At 41.0% G+C, this 17,249-nt stretch overlaps 2 protein-coding genes across 3 annotated transcripts in view; both read left to right on the top strand.

Annotated features, from left to right (window-relative positions):
• Window positions 1-1,124: 1,124 nt before the first annotated feature.
• LOC130515240 (WW domain-binding protein 11-like) lies at window positions 1,125-11,748 on the top strand. Its single transcript, XM_057015394.1, has 24 exons — window positions 1,125-1,319; window positions 1,754-1,839; window positions 1,957-1,988; window positions 2,062-2,155; window positions 2,494-2,690; window positions 2,776-2,909; window positions 3,924-4,090; window positions 4,224-4,448; window positions 4,622-4,747; window positions 4,832-5,107; window positions 5,330-5,515; window positions 5,749-6,412; window positions 7,328-7,457; window positions 7,639-7,732; window positions 8,103-8,291; window positions 8,368-8,439; window positions 8,681-8,799; window positions 9,726-9,797; window positions 9,876-9,992; window positions 10,089-10,235; window positions 10,511-10,648; window positions 10,738-10,808; window positions 10,891-11,020; window positions 11,301-11,748. Exons 2-24 carry the CDS (start codon window positions 1,776-1,778, stop codon window positions 11,469-11,471), a joined length of 3,615 nt encoding a protein of 1,204 aa, XP_056871374.1. The 5' UTR covers window positions 1,125-1,319; window positions 1,754-1,775; the 3' UTR covers window positions 11,472-11,748.
• A 164-nt stretch (window positions 11,749-11,912) lies between these two features.
• The window catches only part of LOC130515585 (myosin-10), a 44,326-nt gene continuing 38,989 nt past the window's right edge, over window positions 11,913-17,249 (top strand). For both annotated transcript variants that reach the window (XM_057015929.1, XM_057015928.1), the window contains exons 1-2: window positions 11,913-12,267; window positions 14,016-14,394. In XM_057015929.1, coding sequence (XP_056871909.1) covers window positions 14,050-14,394 — 345 coding nt within the window. In that variant the 5' untranslated portion in view covers window positions 11,913-12,267; window positions 14,016-14,049. The remainder of the gene's footprint in view (window positions 12,268-14,015; window positions 14,395-17,249) is intronic.

Raw genomic sequence — 17,249 nt, 5'->3', positions numbered from 1 at the left:
GCATTGCTGTGGCATCTGAGAGGCTAAGAGAGACGGCAGGGAACAGCAGGGACACACAGAGCCTTTAGCCCCTGGTCCTGACAATATACCTGGTCGTGTGACTGTGTGGGGGAATTTCAGCTATCTTCACTGACAATTTTTAACATCTTGTTGAGGCAGGCTGTGGCCTCCATGTGCTTCAAGGTCATCCCATGCCCAAAGAAGTCGACTCCCTCCTTTCTTAATGACTACTGTTGGGTTGCATCCCAATTAAGAGCTAGTCAAGCAGCACATGAAGCCTTTCCCCCTCCTCCCTGGACCCCTTCCATTCTGCTTATCAGTCAAAACGCTTGACTAATTGTGCCAATTCCACTGCCCTCCATTCAGCCCTCACTCGCCTGGATGCAAAAGACTTTAGTTCAGCATTCACACCCATCACTCCCCCACCAGCTTGTTCAAAAACTGGACCGGCTGTGGTGGAACACCTCACTGTAACTGGCTGACAGCCCTGGTGAACATGGTGTACTAAACCCCCTCTTCTTAACTCTGCTGATACACGACTTCACTCCATTCTGAAGTTCCAAATTGTTGCGTGGCCTCGTGGCGCAAAAACAGCAATCTCTCTATAAACATCGAGAAGGCGAAAAAAGCTTGTTGTAGACTATACAACACAGCGCATGCAGCATGGGCCTCTTACTGTTACTGATGTAGCAGTGGAGAAGGTGAGTAACACCAAGTTTCTGGATGTGCACATCACAGGGGACCTCTTCTGATCCAGCAACATTGCATCACTAGCTAAGAGGGCTCAGCAGCACTTTCTACAGAGGCACCATCGAAAGCATCCTGACTGTCTGCATCATTGTGTCATGCAGTTACTTCACCATGTCCTGCCGTACTGCCCTCTGGTCCATCATGAGAACAGGGGAAAAGATCATTAGTGCCACTCTCCCCTCTCTCGGGGACATACACAGCTCCTACCTCATCTACAAAGCCCTCTGCATTGAAGTGTGATGAACATGAATTCTACACTAACTGATAGTAAAATAATTATTCCAAACAAATTTACAGATCAATGATTTTTCAAGCGATGACGAAAAAGTGTCACCCATTGACTATTTCATACATAGCTTTGGTCTCGTTTTGATGACATCATCAAAACAGGACAATCGTAACGTCTCTTGCTGGCGGCCGTAAACATGGCGAACGGCTAATGTTGGTCCGCTGTCATAAGAGTTTAGAGATTCTGTGTTTTGTGTGAATCCAGCTTCATTCCGCTGTCCGGAGCTGTGTTTTTTGTGTGCGGCGCTAAGCTGTGCAATTTTTTTCTCCCACGAAAAAAGGTAGAGTTACGTTTTCTTATTGTGCTCAGCTCAATGCTAGCATGGCCCTCGATATAAGTGCATGCTACTTGATAAATTAGCATGCTCCATGCGATGATTGCACCCAGTATTTCTAAGATATCTATTGGTTGCGAGTTTGCAATGATTCTTAGTTTTGTGAAACAGCAAATACACTAAACGCGTCTTGTAATATAATGTTGAATGTCTGGCAATGTAAGCGGTTTGGCAACTGCGTTAGTTCGTTACCGAAGAGTAGATTGCCTCCATACTCGAATATTTTATGTCTATATAACATTTTGCTGTATTTTCCTTATCAACAATACTTTCCTATCACCACCAGCTAAGCTAATGAAATGAAATTGTGGTATCCTGAATACACATGGGTTGTAAATTCTTCTGAATGGTTGGTTCTGACTGACAATATGATATCTAAGGTGAAGGAGATTTATTGGCAAAATGGGGCGACGTTCAACCTCCTCCACTAAAAGTGGAAAGTTTATGAACCCTACCGACCAGGCCAGTAAGTACCTATCTGTAGAACCAAAAGTGTTTTTTTTGTTTTGTTTTTTTTATATCTAAAGATGTTCTTTTCTCATTGGATGGAAGAAAGCTAACAATATCTCCATGTTTCTTGCAGGAAAAGAGGCTAGGAAAAGGGAGTTAAAAAAGGTACCATTGATATCAGTATTCAGATAAAAACATCTAGTGCAACATTGTGCTCATAACTTTGCCTCGATTGTAGAACAAGAAGCAGAGAATGATGGTGAGAGCAGCAGTGCTGAAGATGAAAGACCCCAGACAGATCATCAGAGATATGGAAAAATTGGATGAGATGGGTAAGAGCCCAAGGGTCTAAGTTGACATCTGGGTTTTACTAGATGCAAAAGTGATTCATGAGTATGTCTTGTGGCCCTTGGGTTTTATAGAAATCTATTCCCATTAATCAATGATGGAATTTCTTTTCATATTTCAACTGGCTAATATTTAAAGACAAACATTTACTTAATACATTTCCTATATTAAAATCATGATAAATGAGTAAACGGTTTGCTCCGGTTGCTGCTGTTGTCTCTGTTGTGGTTGTGGTTTTAATTGCTCTGCAACAAAATTGTGTAGGCTTTTTATGCAGACGTGTTCAAAAATGAATAAAAGATCTGTTTAACACTTTTTCCAGAGTTCAACCCAGTTCAACAACCTCTGTTGAATGAGAAGGTATTAAGGGACAAGCGGAAAAAGCTGCGTGAGACGTTTGAACGTATCATACGTTTGTATGAAAGGGAGAATCCTGAAACCTACAAAGAGCTGCGTAAATTGGAACTGGACTATGAGACTAAACGAGGGCAGCTTGCTCTCTATTATGACTCTGTCAAGGTGTGTTTTACTGTAAATTGCCTTTTTATTTATCTCTGATGTTTTTTTGGTGGCAGTCTAGCATGATGTGTCATGTTTTTTTCAGAACGCGGAGTCTGTAGAAGTGGACAGTATCCCATTGCCCGACATGCCTCATGCTCCATCAAATATCCATATTCAGGACATCCCACTTCCAGGGGCTCAGCCCCCCTCTATACTGAAGAAGACCACCTCTTTTGGGTAGGTGTTCCTCGGTTTTTTATGTAATTGTCACACAAATACAGTCACAACAACTCTTAACTTTAGGGGTCTAAGGAGAATCAAGATCGGCCTTCATGACAGAGCATGCTGTGTTCAACGATCTATTTATATTATGACACGTTATCCCATTTATTTTTCAGTCAAATAAAAGAATTGTAAAAATTAAATGTTACATTGTTAAGTCTAATTTTGACCTTGAATTTAATTTATTTCAGAAACTTTAGAAATAAAAAGGACAACAAAAAAGGAAATTGCAACAAATTCTGATGTACCCACGTTTAAACGATGAATGAATCATAACATTATTTAAAAATAACTTTATTCAAATTTACAGTACAAAAATTGTAAAAATCCAATTTTTATTTTATTTATATAGTTTTTCTCTACATGTAGCAAATACATAGACACTGTTAAATGAGAGGATAAAATGTGTTGGTCCCAAATGTTTATTTAATAACTTGACAATCCACTCTCCAATAAGCCTATGTCACACTTCTTGCATCTGCAACATTAAAAATCGACTTGCAGCACTCTTACACTTCTCTTCGCTAGGTATAAAAGGCCTTAGTTTAACAATCTCTGAAGTAGCGCATTTATCTGGTTGCATAATATTAAACACAAATATTTCCATTTTGCAAAAGTTTAAAAAAAAACATTAATACTAATTGTTCTGGTTGTAATTCACACACGGAACACTTAGGTTCTGTATCAAGTTCACGCCCAAGTTCTGTAATAAAAATAACTCCTGGCCCATCTGTACCTCTTGGTTTACTCTATATCCACATCTGCTGCATAAATGATGTTTTAGTATTGCTATGAAACTAATATAAAGACTGCCTCCAGGCATTGATAGCTGCTGTTTCATCAGAGTCCATTTATAATGTCATTGGAACACAGTGATGCAGTGCATTCTGCCTTTGTATTTTTGTACATGCTGGTAGACCATTTTTAGGAAAATTATAATGCTAACTTTTCTATTCTCACCACTCTCAGTAAAGGACCTCTATCATCATCCTCTGGATCAGTTTTTGCAGCAGTGCCAGGGGTACCGCGCTTACCTCCTGGAAAGAAGCCCCCAGGTCCCCCACCTGGACCCCCACCTGCACAAGTTCTGGCTCTGTATGGAATTCCTACTCGACGTAGTTTTGGTGCAGATACAGGTATGAGATACTTATTTTTTATTGATTTATTTTTTAAGCAAATGTAGGTAGTTGGAGATAAATGTTTGAACCATATTCTAACATACAATGCTGCTTATGTTTTAGCTTGTCCTATTTTATTTTTCTTCTTTAGAGCCTTTTATTCCTGGATTTGACAAAGACTCCAGTGCTGATTTTGGACAAGATCTGGATAGCAGCAGCGAGAGTGACAGAGATCAGGACAATGTGGAGGATGACAAAAGTGACTCTGATGCCGACAGTAAAGAAGACGATGGAGATGGCAACCAGAGAATGAGTCTGGATAGGCAGGACGATGAGAAAAACAGAGAGGAAAGAGACCGGAGTGAAAGACAGTCTGGTGAGAGTTTGAGGTCTCTTCATTTGATTAATGCTTCCCTTTCTGTACTTTGACGTGACAAAAATAACAAACCATTGCTGCCCAATTAGTTTATGTAACTGAGGTGTTTGGCAAAAGCAATACTTTTGCAGTAGTATATAAAATGAATGAATGTGTTTATTGTGCTTATTTAGGTCGAAGCGTGCGCTTTGCGGACATGGCTCCAGAGTCTGCGCTTAAAGGAAAGCGTAAGAAAAAGAGGCTGGTGAAGAAGACAAAAGCCATAACACCCTTGCAGGCCATGATGTTAAGGATGGCTGGTAGGCTGCAATCCTGCTTTACAAGACAAGCACACCTTGTACACGGTAGTGCCGTTTTGATTCATTTATGATTTTACTCTTTAGGTCAGTCGATTCCTGAAGAAGAGGAGGAAGAAGAAGAGGAAGAGTATACTGATGAATCTGAAAGCTCAGATATTGAGGACAGGGAGCCACCTGGGGACAATCCACCGCTTATGGACAACACACGTCTGCCTCCCCCTGCGGGCCCAGTGCCACCACCAGGACCTCCACACTTGCAGGGTCCACCAATGACCGGTCCTCCTCCACTGGGTCCTCCTCCAGCTCCCCCAATGCGTCCTCCTGGTCCACCCACTGGTCCACCTCCAGGCCCACCACCAGGTTTGTAAAAATGTTTAGTTAAAATCATAATAATAAAATACAGTATATATATATAGAGAGTGTTTCTGCAATTAAATTGGCATTTGTATCTTGTAAGAATGTGAAGTGTAAATATACGGTCCTGAGAAATTGAATAAAGCACACAGACTCTTTAAGTTATCCAGGAGTTTATACCATTATATTGCCTGTCTATGGAGTATGTGGATTTTATCTTATGTGTAGGTGCTCCGCCATTCTTGAGACCTCCTACTATGCCTGGAGCCATCAGGGGTCCTCTGCCTCGTCTTCTGCCTCCCGGACCTCCACCAGGGCGTCCCCCTGGCCCTCCACCTGGACCCCCTCCTGGCCTCCCACCGGGGCCACCACCACGAGGTCCCCCTCCAAGGCTTCCACCCCCAGCACCTCCAGGTTTGTTGGATGTATGTTGGTGTGGATATGTGGGAACATACAATATGTTGATTTATAAAGTAATCAGTCAGTGTTCATTGTGCTTGTTAAAAGAATTGCTCCAGTCATATGATAGACAAATTTTGCTTCATGTGCTGCTTTCCAAATTCTTCTTAAATTAATCTAAGAGTCATTTAAAGAAAGAGTAAATTGTTTGTCTTCAGTTTTTACAAGTTCATATATTGTCCTTCCAGGTCTCCCACCTCCTCCACCAAGAGCAGGAGCACCTCCACGTCCACTTGCTCCTCCATTGGCCCTTTTTCCTCCACCTCTCACTGCCAATGTGCTTAGTGCACCTCCCAACATTGTCCAGCGACAGAAAGGCTCCACAACAAGCCAGGATGGATCTCAGAACAATCTACCACCCCCTACAATGTCCTTGCGGCCAGGTGTCATGCAGATGCCCCCTCCTCCTGGCACCCCGGCAGCGCAAGGTGGAGCCAGTAACCCATCGGGCCACCATCATGCAGCCACCATTGAAAAGCGGCCCAATATTACCTCTCTCTCAGCAGCTGCAGGTGGTCTACCTCCAGGGGCTTCCTCTGGTGGGGCCACCATATCTGCAAAACCTCAGATTATCAATCCGAAAACTGAGGTCACCCGATTTGTGCCAACGGCACTCAGGGTGCGTAGGGACAAGAGTGGAACCACAACTGGGGCCTTTGAGAAACACGGCAGTGGTGTTGCAGGCAGAAGGGGAGATGATATTATGGCTGGAGGTCAGGGGCATAAACATCAGGCAGCTGCTCAGATGGGATTGGTCAACCCGGCCCAGATGGGAGCTGTGTCTCAGCCTAATATGAAGACCAAGGACCAGGTGTATGAAGCCTTTATGAGGGAGATGGAGGGACTCCTCTAACAGTCAACATTGTGTTTTGTTTTCTGTTGTGGTCTTTGCAGAGTAGCAACAGTCAAGGTAGATAAGTCAATCTGAAAATGTTTGGTTTTTTAGTAGTAAACCAAAGACACTGCTACAGTGTCAGTCCTGGTCATGACAAGTACAACAGTTCTCTGTTCTATCAGTGATGTGGTTTTGACATGAACAATTTCATATTTTTTAAATTTGGAAACTTTTAGAGTGTTTTTTTATCACACTGTAATTGCAAAAGTATAAGATCTTCTGCACAGATGAGACTACTTTCTTCATCACAAGTAAAGATTTGTTTGTTCTTTTGTGGGTTTTTTTTTTTTGCCTTTCTAATGTAGTTTGTCAAGACCCACTTCAATATTTCTTTATTTCAAATGTTCATGGTTGTGTTGGACATCAATTTTAAAGGTCTGCCATGATTAAAGCTTTAAAAAAAAAACTGTACAACTACCGTAAATAAAATTTAAAAAAAATAAAAATAATGCGTGAGTTTGTGATACTGTATAAAGAATAGAGAACATAGTGAAGTATACAAAACATTATATAGACATTTTAAATCCCTTGATATTTATCTGAAATAAAGCACAATTTGATTAAAAGTTATTTTATTTTTGTTACGCTAATGTTTGGAACGCCACTATGAAAGAGATGCTAAGGGGCAACTAAATGGTGCATGTGGTCTAGCAACCAAAAGGATTGCATTCAAGATGTTTTGTGGATGTATTTGACATGTTAAGTAAAAGAAATATGAATGTTTTTTTAATAATATGTGAAAGATCACATCTGCTTTTTACTAATATATTTCGCATTATCCCGCACACAAAACCACATATCCCGGCACTCATAGCGCAGTTTCGTAGGGCGGAAATGACGACACGTTGAGCTCGCGACCATCAGTGTTGAAGCATGGCGGATCTCGAGGATAACGTGAGTCTTAACGCCGACGAAGAAATCGGAGATTCGAGTGATGAACACAAGAAATGTACATTAGATGCTGACCAAGATGAGGACACACCAAAAACCTTCAAGGATTTGGTAGGTTTAATTAAAGCAGAAAAGCCCCATCTTTGCAGAGCTAAGTAGCATCAGCGTACAACGCTATAAGCCAAATTATACTTGTGTGTCAAGTACACACAATAATTGATTGATTATATGGCTTTTTGGATTAATGTCGTGAAATAATTTACAACTTACCAAGTGTTTTTGAGACACACAGGGTGTCACCGAGGTTCTCTGTGAGGCGTGCGATCAGCTGGGATGGAAAAGTCCGACAAAAATTCAGATAGAAGCGGTTCCCGTTGCTCTGCAAGGTACGTTTTATATACAGTATATATGCTAGCTTTGCCAGATGCCACGGCCAAAAAGGTATAGATTGGTTACTGTGAAAAATGAGCACTCCTTCAAGGATATGTCTTTATTACGACATGGAAACATACGGGAACGTATTCAATTACTGCGTGTTCCGAAAGTGACACTTCACCTCGCAGAGCCATGCAAAAAATGGCTTTAAAAACCAACGCACATGTGGTTGATGTTTTACATAAATTACAGGACTTCTACAAATTGTGTAAACTTAATAACTTTGACATTTTATTACCATGTGAGATGTCACCAGTTGTTCCACCAGTGGACACTCTACATACTTTGATTAATGTCGACCTGTGCTTTCTTCCTCTTCAGGGAAGGATGTTATCGGACTGGCAGAGACTGGTTCAGGAAAGACTGGTGCTTTTGCTCTGCCGATCCTACAGTCTTTGCTGGCCTCACCACAGAGGCTTCACACCCTCGTGCTCACTCCTACCAGGGAGCTGGCCTTTCAGATCTCTGAGCAGTTTGAGGCCCTTGGCTCCAGCATTGGGGTTAAGTGTGGTAGGTGATCTAATTGTTGTCTTGTGGGCAACTGACTTTTCTGAGTTTCGTCCTGATGAACATCTCTTGTTTGCAGCGGTCATCGTTGGAGGTATCGATATGATGTCACAGTCTTTGGTTTTGGCTAAAAAACCTCACATTGTTATTGGTAAGACTACGCTAATGAAGATGCAGCTGTAACAGTGGACATTTGTGTAGAAGCTAATACAAAACTCTATTTGGTTTTGAAAAGCTTTTTAATCCTTTAATCATTAAAAATGAACAAAATGTTTGTCATTCCGAGGCTGGAGCCTACTCTGGAAGTGGCATCACGCTGGAGGCCTCTCACTTTTGTTGAGCTGTTATGTGCTTTGTGGTGAAGTGATGCATTGAATCAATTGTATCCACAGCTACACCTGGACGATTGATAGACCACCTGGAGAACACAAAGGGCTTCACTTTACGAGCTTTGAAATTTCTAGTGATGGATGAGGCTGATAGAATCCTTAACATGGACTTTGAAACTGAGGTGAGTCTACGTGCATTCAGTCTGCTCAGTTGGCTTCAGTATATTTTTTCTTATGTTTAATGGGGTATTCAAATGGCTGTTGTTTTTCTTCCTCAACTGATGGACATGTAGCTAACTATAAAACGACTGCATGTAGGTATAAGAAATGTGCAAATGACAGATCAATAATAGGCTCAATAGTGAACAATATGGCGGCACGGTGGTGTGGTGGTTAGCACTGTTGCCTCACAGCAAGAATGGCCCGGGTTCTATCCCCGGTTGGGCTGGAGACTTTCTGTGTGGAGTTTGCATGTTCTCCCTGTGCCTGCGTGAGTTCTCTCCGGGTACTCCGGCTTCCTCCCACAGTCCAAAGACATGCATGATTGGGGATTGGGCTAATTGGAAACTCTAAAAATTGCCCGTAGGTGTGAGTGTGAGAGAGAATGGTTGTTTGTCTATATGTATTAGCCCTGCGATTGACTGGCATCCAGTCCAGGGTGTACCCTGCCTCCGCCCATTGTGCTGGGATAGGCTCCAGTCCCCCCGTGACCCTCAGTGGAATAACAAGGGGTAGAAAGTGAGTGAGTGAGAGTGAACAATATTGCCAGCCTGCCCCCTTAAATGTGATCTTACAAAATTCTAAAATCAGTAAATGATCTTGCAGGTTTTTTGTTTCCTGCATTTGTATTTTGTTATTTTATATTGTTAAGAGCACATTAAGGCTAAGCCAATTGGTAGTAACTAGTTTTTGCACAGTTTGCACATTTTGTCATTGTTGCATGCATAGTAGAAAGAAGGGCCTCTAGCATCTGGATTATGGGAATAGAAGTTGATGACAAAAGGAAAGTGTACCTTTTAATTTTCAAATGCACTGGTCATTTTGCTTGAAGTGATTCCATAATAACTATAAATCAACTCCATAAATCAATGTGACTTATCTTTTCCAGGTGGATAAAATCTTGAAGGTGATTCCCAGAGAGAGACGGACCTTCCTTTTCTCGGCCACCATGACCAAAAAGGTTATAATACACTTTTTTTGTATCTCCTGGTTTTACTGATGAATTCTTAACTCATTCCAACTTTGTTTCATACTGCAGGTGCAGAAACTTCAAAGAGCAGCTCTTAAAGACCCTGTCAAGTGTGCAGTATCCACCAAGTACTCAACAGTAGACAAACTGCAACAGTACTACATCTTCATACCTTCAAAGTACAAGGTACAATAATTACGAAATGCACATTTTTATTCAATATTTAAATGTCGCATACCACAGTAATTGAACAAATGCTGTTTATATACTGTTCTGTGACAGGACTGTTACCTGGTGTCCATCCTGAATGATCTGGCTGGAAACTCCTTTATCATTTTCTGCAGCACATGCAACAATGCTCAGCGGGTGGCCTTGTTGTTAAGGAACCTTGGCATCACTGCAATTTCCCTTCATGGCCAGATGAGTCAGGTAAATCTTCACAGTAAATCTTGGGTGTTACAGATTCTGGAAGACTATATGAAAATTATACATTTACTGTTTAACGTGAGCTTTTTAAAACTATTTTTGAATCATCTCCAAAAAAAGCATCTAAAATAAAAGCATTAGCAATTTATCCTCTTGGTGTTCAATCCAAAATCCACATCGTGTTGTCTTTAAAAGTAAAGATTGGATACACCCTTGTACCGAGTGACTAGCTGCGTGTAAACACTGATTTACTATCGGGATCTTCATCCCCTGCTCAGAATAAACGTCTGGGAGCGCTCAACAAGTTTAAGTCAAAGTCTCGTTCGGTGCTGCTGGCAACTGACGTGGCCTCCCGAGGTCTGGACATTCCCCATGTTGACTGTGTCATCAACTACGACATCCCCACTCACTCTAAGGTAAGGCACGCTGTTTTCTTTTTAAATTTAAAATGAGCTCTGGGTTTGTTTGTTTTGACTGAATTTTTTGGCCATGTCTGTGCTGACAGGATTACATCCACAGAGTAGGACGAACAGCCAGAGCCGGGCGCTCTGGGAAATCCATCACATTTGTCACTCAGTAGGTTACATGACTTGATCTTTCTATTTTAAAAATGAATCATTGTGCCAAATGCCCTGAAGTAAAAAATGTTATCTTTTAGATACGATGTGGAACTATTCCAGCGAATTGAAAGCCTGATTGGGAAGAAACTTCCTGCATTCCCCACACAGGAAGAGGAAGTAATGATGCTTGTGGAGAGGGTAAGCGAGGCCCAGAGGTTTGCTAGGCTGGTAAGTTATCTTTACTGGTGACTAAATTAAATATAAGACATAGAAAAAACTTTTTAGAAATGATATATCAATAACTGGTCTAATATACAATATGAAAAACTGAAGAAATGTTGGGGGAAAAAAATGTAAATTATTCTGTGAGCCATACTTAAGTCCAAATATTTGGCATGTTTATTTTACACATTTGTTTGAGGTTCTATAGTCAGGACTAAACTCAGATAAACCACTGTTTTAATGTTTGCATTTTGTATATTTACTGAAAATTTCTTGAACTCTTCAGGAAATGAAAGAGCAAGGCGAGAAAAGAAAAAGGCCCAAAGGAGGAGATAGAGATGATGATGACACAGAACAATCAAGTGGAGTGAGGAAAAAAGTGAGAGGAGGAGGAGGAGGAGGAGGAGGAGGAGGAGGGATGAAGACGGGCAGAGGAGCCTGGCGGGGTCGACGCTGAATCTGGATTTATAGACTGTTCCTGCAACAACCTCTATCACCTTATCTGTTTAGTCCCATGTTTTGATTGCGACAACATTGTTTTCATGACCAAGGAAAGCAAATTAGATTACAGAAAGTTTTTTCTGCTCTACCGGTAATTTGTTTTCCGATTGGAGTGCCTAATACACAAGGCTACTTTCAGCCACAAGAGGGTGGTATTTTTTTAAAAAGATATTTCTTTTAAAACTGAAATTGCAGCTTTGGCACAAAAAGCAATATACAGAAGATTTGCCAAAGATGATTTCCTCTGTGTTATTGAATTATTTGCGATAAATAAGAGGGGATTTCTTATTGGGGAAAGTGGGCATAGGGATTCCAACAATCTGGTTCTATTTAGTGGAGGTGTGACTTTCATTGAGTTGCGTGGATGGAGCTGAAATAATAATAAAAACAAACCCACCGAACAATAATGTACTAATAACATAAACTACTTATTCATGTGCGCTTCTGCGTTCATTTACATAAGAATTCGATGTGCCCCCCTCCCCCCGTAATGGTGCTACGGGCTGTTGAAGTGAGGTATTTCGGGTCCGGTCACAGTGACCACAGTCCGCCGGGGGCGGGGCAGCAGCGGTCGGCTCTGCTCGCTTTAGGAGGGGCCCCAGCAGAGAGGCAGCATTGTGGGAGTCTCTGCTGCATGCCAGAGCCCCCGGTTCATGTCTGCATTTCTACAGTGCGCAGCTGCTCGACTTTTACCGGTCAGGGGGATTCCATTGGCCTGCCTGGCGAACGCATTTTCCCGCTGAGTATATCAAGTAAGTGTGCTTTATTCACAGAGAGAACCGGTGACGGAGATGCGGCGTAGGTTAGGCTTAGTACGGATATGTGGGTACGGGAGGCCGCTTTGAAGCTTATTTGGAAATATCATCTTTGCAATTGAATATGGCTCTTGTTTCCATGATAAATCGCCAAGGCTCAGTGAGTTCTAATTGGGTCAATTGCACATTGGGTTTAATTAATGAGGAACTTGACAACACTCTGCCACTGGCTGTATTTGCGTTTACCCCAACTTTTGTTCCGGGAATTTCCAGTTCAACATTATTTGGGATAGTTCTGCACATTACAGTGACATCTTCATTCAGATTCAACTGTTCAGGTTCATTAGCCTGCGCATTAGCCGCATTCTCCCATTCAATTATCTTTCTGTCTGTCCCTCTCTCTCTCTTTCTGTCTGTCCCCCTCTCTGTCTATCCCTCTCTCTCTTTCTGTCTGTCCCCCTCTCTCTTTCTGTCTGTCCCTCTTTATCTTTCTGTCTGTCCCCCTCTCTGTCTGTCCCTCTTTATCTTTCTGTCTGTCCCTCTTGCCCTTTGTTGGCTCCAGTTGTTGCACGACATCACACGTGTTGTCTGAACTCCGTCTGGCTACGTCACGACTCGGCTACTTCTAATGCTTCCCATTTTTTTAAAAAAATAAAAAAACTAACAAACAACCAAAACAGTTGATCCTGTCACAGTGACGTCATGCAGCCTACGCAGTATGCGCCTTTCTGTGGAGTTTCACACCTACAACATATGACTTTTAAATTCACCATTTTCCCTACATTAAACCTGATCTGCGTGTCCTCCATCTCCCTGTGAGCCTTGAAAATCGGGGTGTGGGTCAATCAAGCAAATATGGTCACGTGGGTTAAATATTTATTTTATTTATTTATTTTATTTTTTGGCCTTCAACACTGTCACCAGAAGTTCCCATGCTGTTAATATGTGCCTGCACTGCTTTTCAGTTGCTTAACTTTGGTCCAAATTCCAGAAGCTTCTCATCAGAGTTTGGAATTTTTGGTCCATTCTCTAAGACAAATTGGTGTAACAGAGTCAGGTTTCCTGGCCTCCTTTCCCTCCTTTCCCTTAAATTCCACTTAAAATATGTTTCTTTTAGGTAATAACATAAAACAAGAAATCATTGTTCCATTTGCATAGCACAGAGACTATTTACAATTGGAAAACAATAAAAGAAGCAAAGAAATTAGGTGCTAAAACAAATAACTAATCTGCTAAAATCATAACAGGACTTTGCAGAGTGTTTGATTGACATGGAGGAAAATACTTGTTTCTTTCTGTGGGCAGCTTGGAGGTCTCAGTCTCAGGTGAGGGAGTGGGAGGCCAGTGTGGCATGAAGGAAGTGGGTTGTTATTCAGAATACTGAGAGATTTCCAGAGCACCCTCTGCTCTGGCATTTTGCAACAATTAAGAAGTTCATCTAGGCAAATGAGTAAAATTTAAGGAGAAAATTCAGCTTCAATAAAATGATCACTCATTCAATCAAGGACAAGATTTTTATTAAGATTTTGCTTGATATTTCACTATGCTATTGTGGGACTTGCACCAGTCCCTTCTGCTTGAGATCACCCTCACATTATTGTTATCTCAATATTAATATCTATTCTGTGTATTGATGGACTGATGATAATGAGTTTGTTTTGAAGAACTTTTTGTATGTTTTTTTCTGTCTAATGGTTTATGTTCACATTATTTTTATAAATCCATTCTTCCATTTCTTGTTGTAGGTGACCTCCATTTCTCTGCTAAACTCCAGCTAAAATGTCTCATCGGAGTGGGCAGGAGGACCCAGAGCGGTACCTGTTTGTGGATAGAGCTGTAGTCTACAATCCAGCCACGCAGGCTGACTGGACAGCCAAGAAGATGGTATGGGTCCCTTCAGAGCGACATGGTTTTGAAGCGGCCAGCATCCGTGAGGAGCGAGGCGAGGAAGTGTTGGTGGAGCTTGCTGAAAATGGCAAGAAGGTACCCATCAACAAGGATGACATCCAAAAGATGAACCCACCGAAGTTCAGCAAGGTTGAAGACATGGCTGAGCTCACTTGCCTTAATGAGGCGTCGGTGCTGCACAACCTCAAGGATCGCTACTACTCAGGTCTCATATACGTAAGTGACCTCCTGGGCTGGACCACTCAAACATGTTTTCCATTTTGCAAAGCTAGATCTAGATATAATCTAATTTTACACCTATTAAAATGATTAACTGTGAACACAATAATCCCTGGCTCTCACTGCTCTACGTTGACATTCAGTAGTTTTGGCCTCTACTTCTTCTTGAATGTATGATTTTCTTAACATCTGTTATTTTTACATGCACGTCTGACATTAGAGACTGAGAATACGTTGAGCTTTTACTGTTAACACACACACACACACACGCACACACACACACTCATGAGTGACAAACCCCACTAACCATTGCCAGACATTCCCCCTTGCTGAATCTTTTCCCGAATCCCTGTGGGTCATAACCTGTAACCCCCGCTCCCCATGGCTCTTTGCTCACCTCAGCCAAAGGCAGACGCTGATGTGTTCAGTTTTTTGTCCCGTCTTGAGCTCTGTTTGCTCTTGTCTGATCATGAAGTTGGTGTGGTTTCATTCTCCCACCATGTAAATGTTTTGGTTATATAGGCCTAATATTTCATATAGAATTGTCTCTAAGCTTTTTTGTGTGTGTACTCAGGAGGTGTTTTCACATCTGAAAGTCCAAATTAGGGTTCAAACCATCATTCTAGAATACTTTGTTCCAGTTAGGTTTGGTTACTCATTTCCACTTAGGACATGCACGAAACACTTTGTTTGACGTGTTTTTACCATGTTGTCAGTGTGGGATATCCTTGGAATAGTTTTTAGGTGTTTCTCATAGTACAATGGTGTCTCCGTGTGCACTCATTGTCAAGAGTGGTTTATTTTACTTATCTATTGTTGTATAATGCTGTCTTCTTTTGGTCAGGTGGTCCAGGCTAGAGTCCACAGTGGCCCCTTTCCTGCCTGCTTTTTTGGGTCATACCAAAGTCCAAAGGCTGAAATAACCAATAATTTCAGAATTTCTCTCACAGAATCTGCCTGTATCACTGTATTTCTCCTGTCCTCACAATCTACTTTATAACTAATGGAGATTCTCTGTGGTGATCTAGTTGTCATCTTGACCCATTTAATGACATGTTTTCCTGGAATAGAATGTGGATCTGGAATTATCGAAGAGACTACACAGAATGCTGGAGGGCGTTGTAGCAGTTGAACTGTTGCACGTTTGCTCCACATTATCAAAATCAAATGCTGAATGTCAGAATTAAGGTGTTTAAATCAAAGTGTTTTTATCCAAATTCTTCTTTATCTTATCTTTTTTTTTTTTAATTATTCCCAATAAGTGGGATTCCCAAATTTTAAGACAAGAAATATACATATATCCTTAGCTTGTTAAAAATGTTACACTCTGTGTGCTGCTGTGATGTCCTGCCATTATTATTATTATTATTATTATTATTATTATTATTATTATTATTATTATTATTATTATTATTATCAGTAGTAGTAGTAGTAGTAGTAGTATTAACATTCAGACACAACTAAAAATGAAAAGCATCAACATTTAAAACATTCTTTCTGTATCTGTGTCAAATAGTAGCACCACTGTACTACCAGATAAACTATCATGTTTGAGATCTGCAGAGATTTCAGCCTCTAATATCAACGTGGTCATAGAAGTACTTTATTAGGTAAATTCTTCAGGTTTGAGCTTATTTCACTGTCCGCATCACACACGCTTCTCCTTCAACAGCTCCAGAGGTCATGTTACGATCACCAGTACAGTAAATGTTGGAGAGTATCACCATGGAAACTACAGTTTCAGCCTGCAGCTCCATGGGACTCCCACAAGCATGACCTTTTCCTGGTCAACTGCTCTTTGTCCCTTCTTAACCAAAGAGATGGAGCTCTGTATTGATTTTGACTGTTATGAAGGCTCTTGCAAGCGTCATGCTCCAAGAAGCCAGCTGGTGCTGTCTGCATCTGACTTTTCTACCACCTATATCTCTTGGGCCAGTTGTTGTAATACTAGGTTATCGCTGCAATGGTTGTTAGCAAGCTGAAGTGTTGAAAAATGAAATGTAATCATTGATTATTCTACAATTTTAAAGACCCTCTTGTTAATATGATGGCATCTGGGAGTCACAGGCAGCCTATTTGATACGAGAGTGCTCATACATATTTTAGGTTGGCACCTACAGTTGCTCTTCCTAAGTGTGTCGGCTATGTGAACAGTATAACAGTCATACAGGAGGATGACTCAATCATGTATGTGTGATTTAACATACATTAATTTCCAAATCAAAATCTTTATTAATTTTTCTCTCGGTGATTATTTATATTTAATGAAATCTAATATCGAAACACGTTGTTACAGTTCTATCTCGAGATAGAATTAAAAGAAATTTTCAATTTTATTTCCATTAAACTGTTAAGTTTATAAACCAGTAACTTCTGAGGTAACTTCTATAACTTCTATCATTGATTTATGTTCTCAGTCATCCTCAATGCAGAACTCTTCTCTTTAGCGAGAAGTAGGTCATCTGGACCACAAAGAAATCCAGTCAAGTTTTTTTTTTTCAGCTAGAGGGTGAAACAAGTTTTTGTAATTTAACTGTGATAAAACCCATCAGAAAGAAAAGTTTAAATGTAGATTTTTAAGTTTCCATATTTTGTTCAATAATCTAAATTAGGCATATAGAAAAACTTCCACACTTTTCTGAATTGCTGTGTGACCGCTCTTTTCCATTATGAGGTCACTGGGAGGGTGCTGGAGCCTATCCCAATTGCATATGGGTGAAGGCAGGGTGCACCCCGAGACAAATCGCCAGCTCGGAGCAGAGCCTTACGCTATAGAAGCCTTTTGGAGGTTTGTTACCTTGCTCAAGTGTACATCAGCAGTGCTCTGAAAATGTCCTGGCATTTTCCTTTTC

This window comes from Takifugu flavidus, chromosome 18 (assembly GCF_003711565.1).
Source record: "Takifugu flavidus isolate HTHZ2018 chromosome 18, ASM371156v2, whole genome shotgun sequence".
NCBI classification, from domain to species: Eukaryota; Metazoa; Chordata; class Actinopteri; order Tetraodontiformes; family Tetraodontidae; genus Takifugu; species Takifugu flavidus.
The sequence above is the reverse complement of the archived record's forward strand: the minus strand, read 5'-3'. Positions and strand labels throughout refer to the sequence as shown.

Coding starts and splice junctions, on each gene's coding strand:
- LOC130515240 (XM_057015394.1), top strand. CDS start 1,776: ATGGGGCGACGTTCAACCTCCTCCACTAAAAGTGGAAAGTTTATGAAC. Junction 6,413..7,327: donor GAGATGGAGGGACTCCTCTA/ACAGTCAACATT, acceptor TCAGTGTTGAAG/CATGGCGGATCTCGAGGATA. Junction 8,292..8,367: donor CAGCATTGGGGTTAAGTGTG/GTAGGTGATCTA, acceptor TCTTGTTTGCAG/CGGTCATCGTTGGAGGTATC.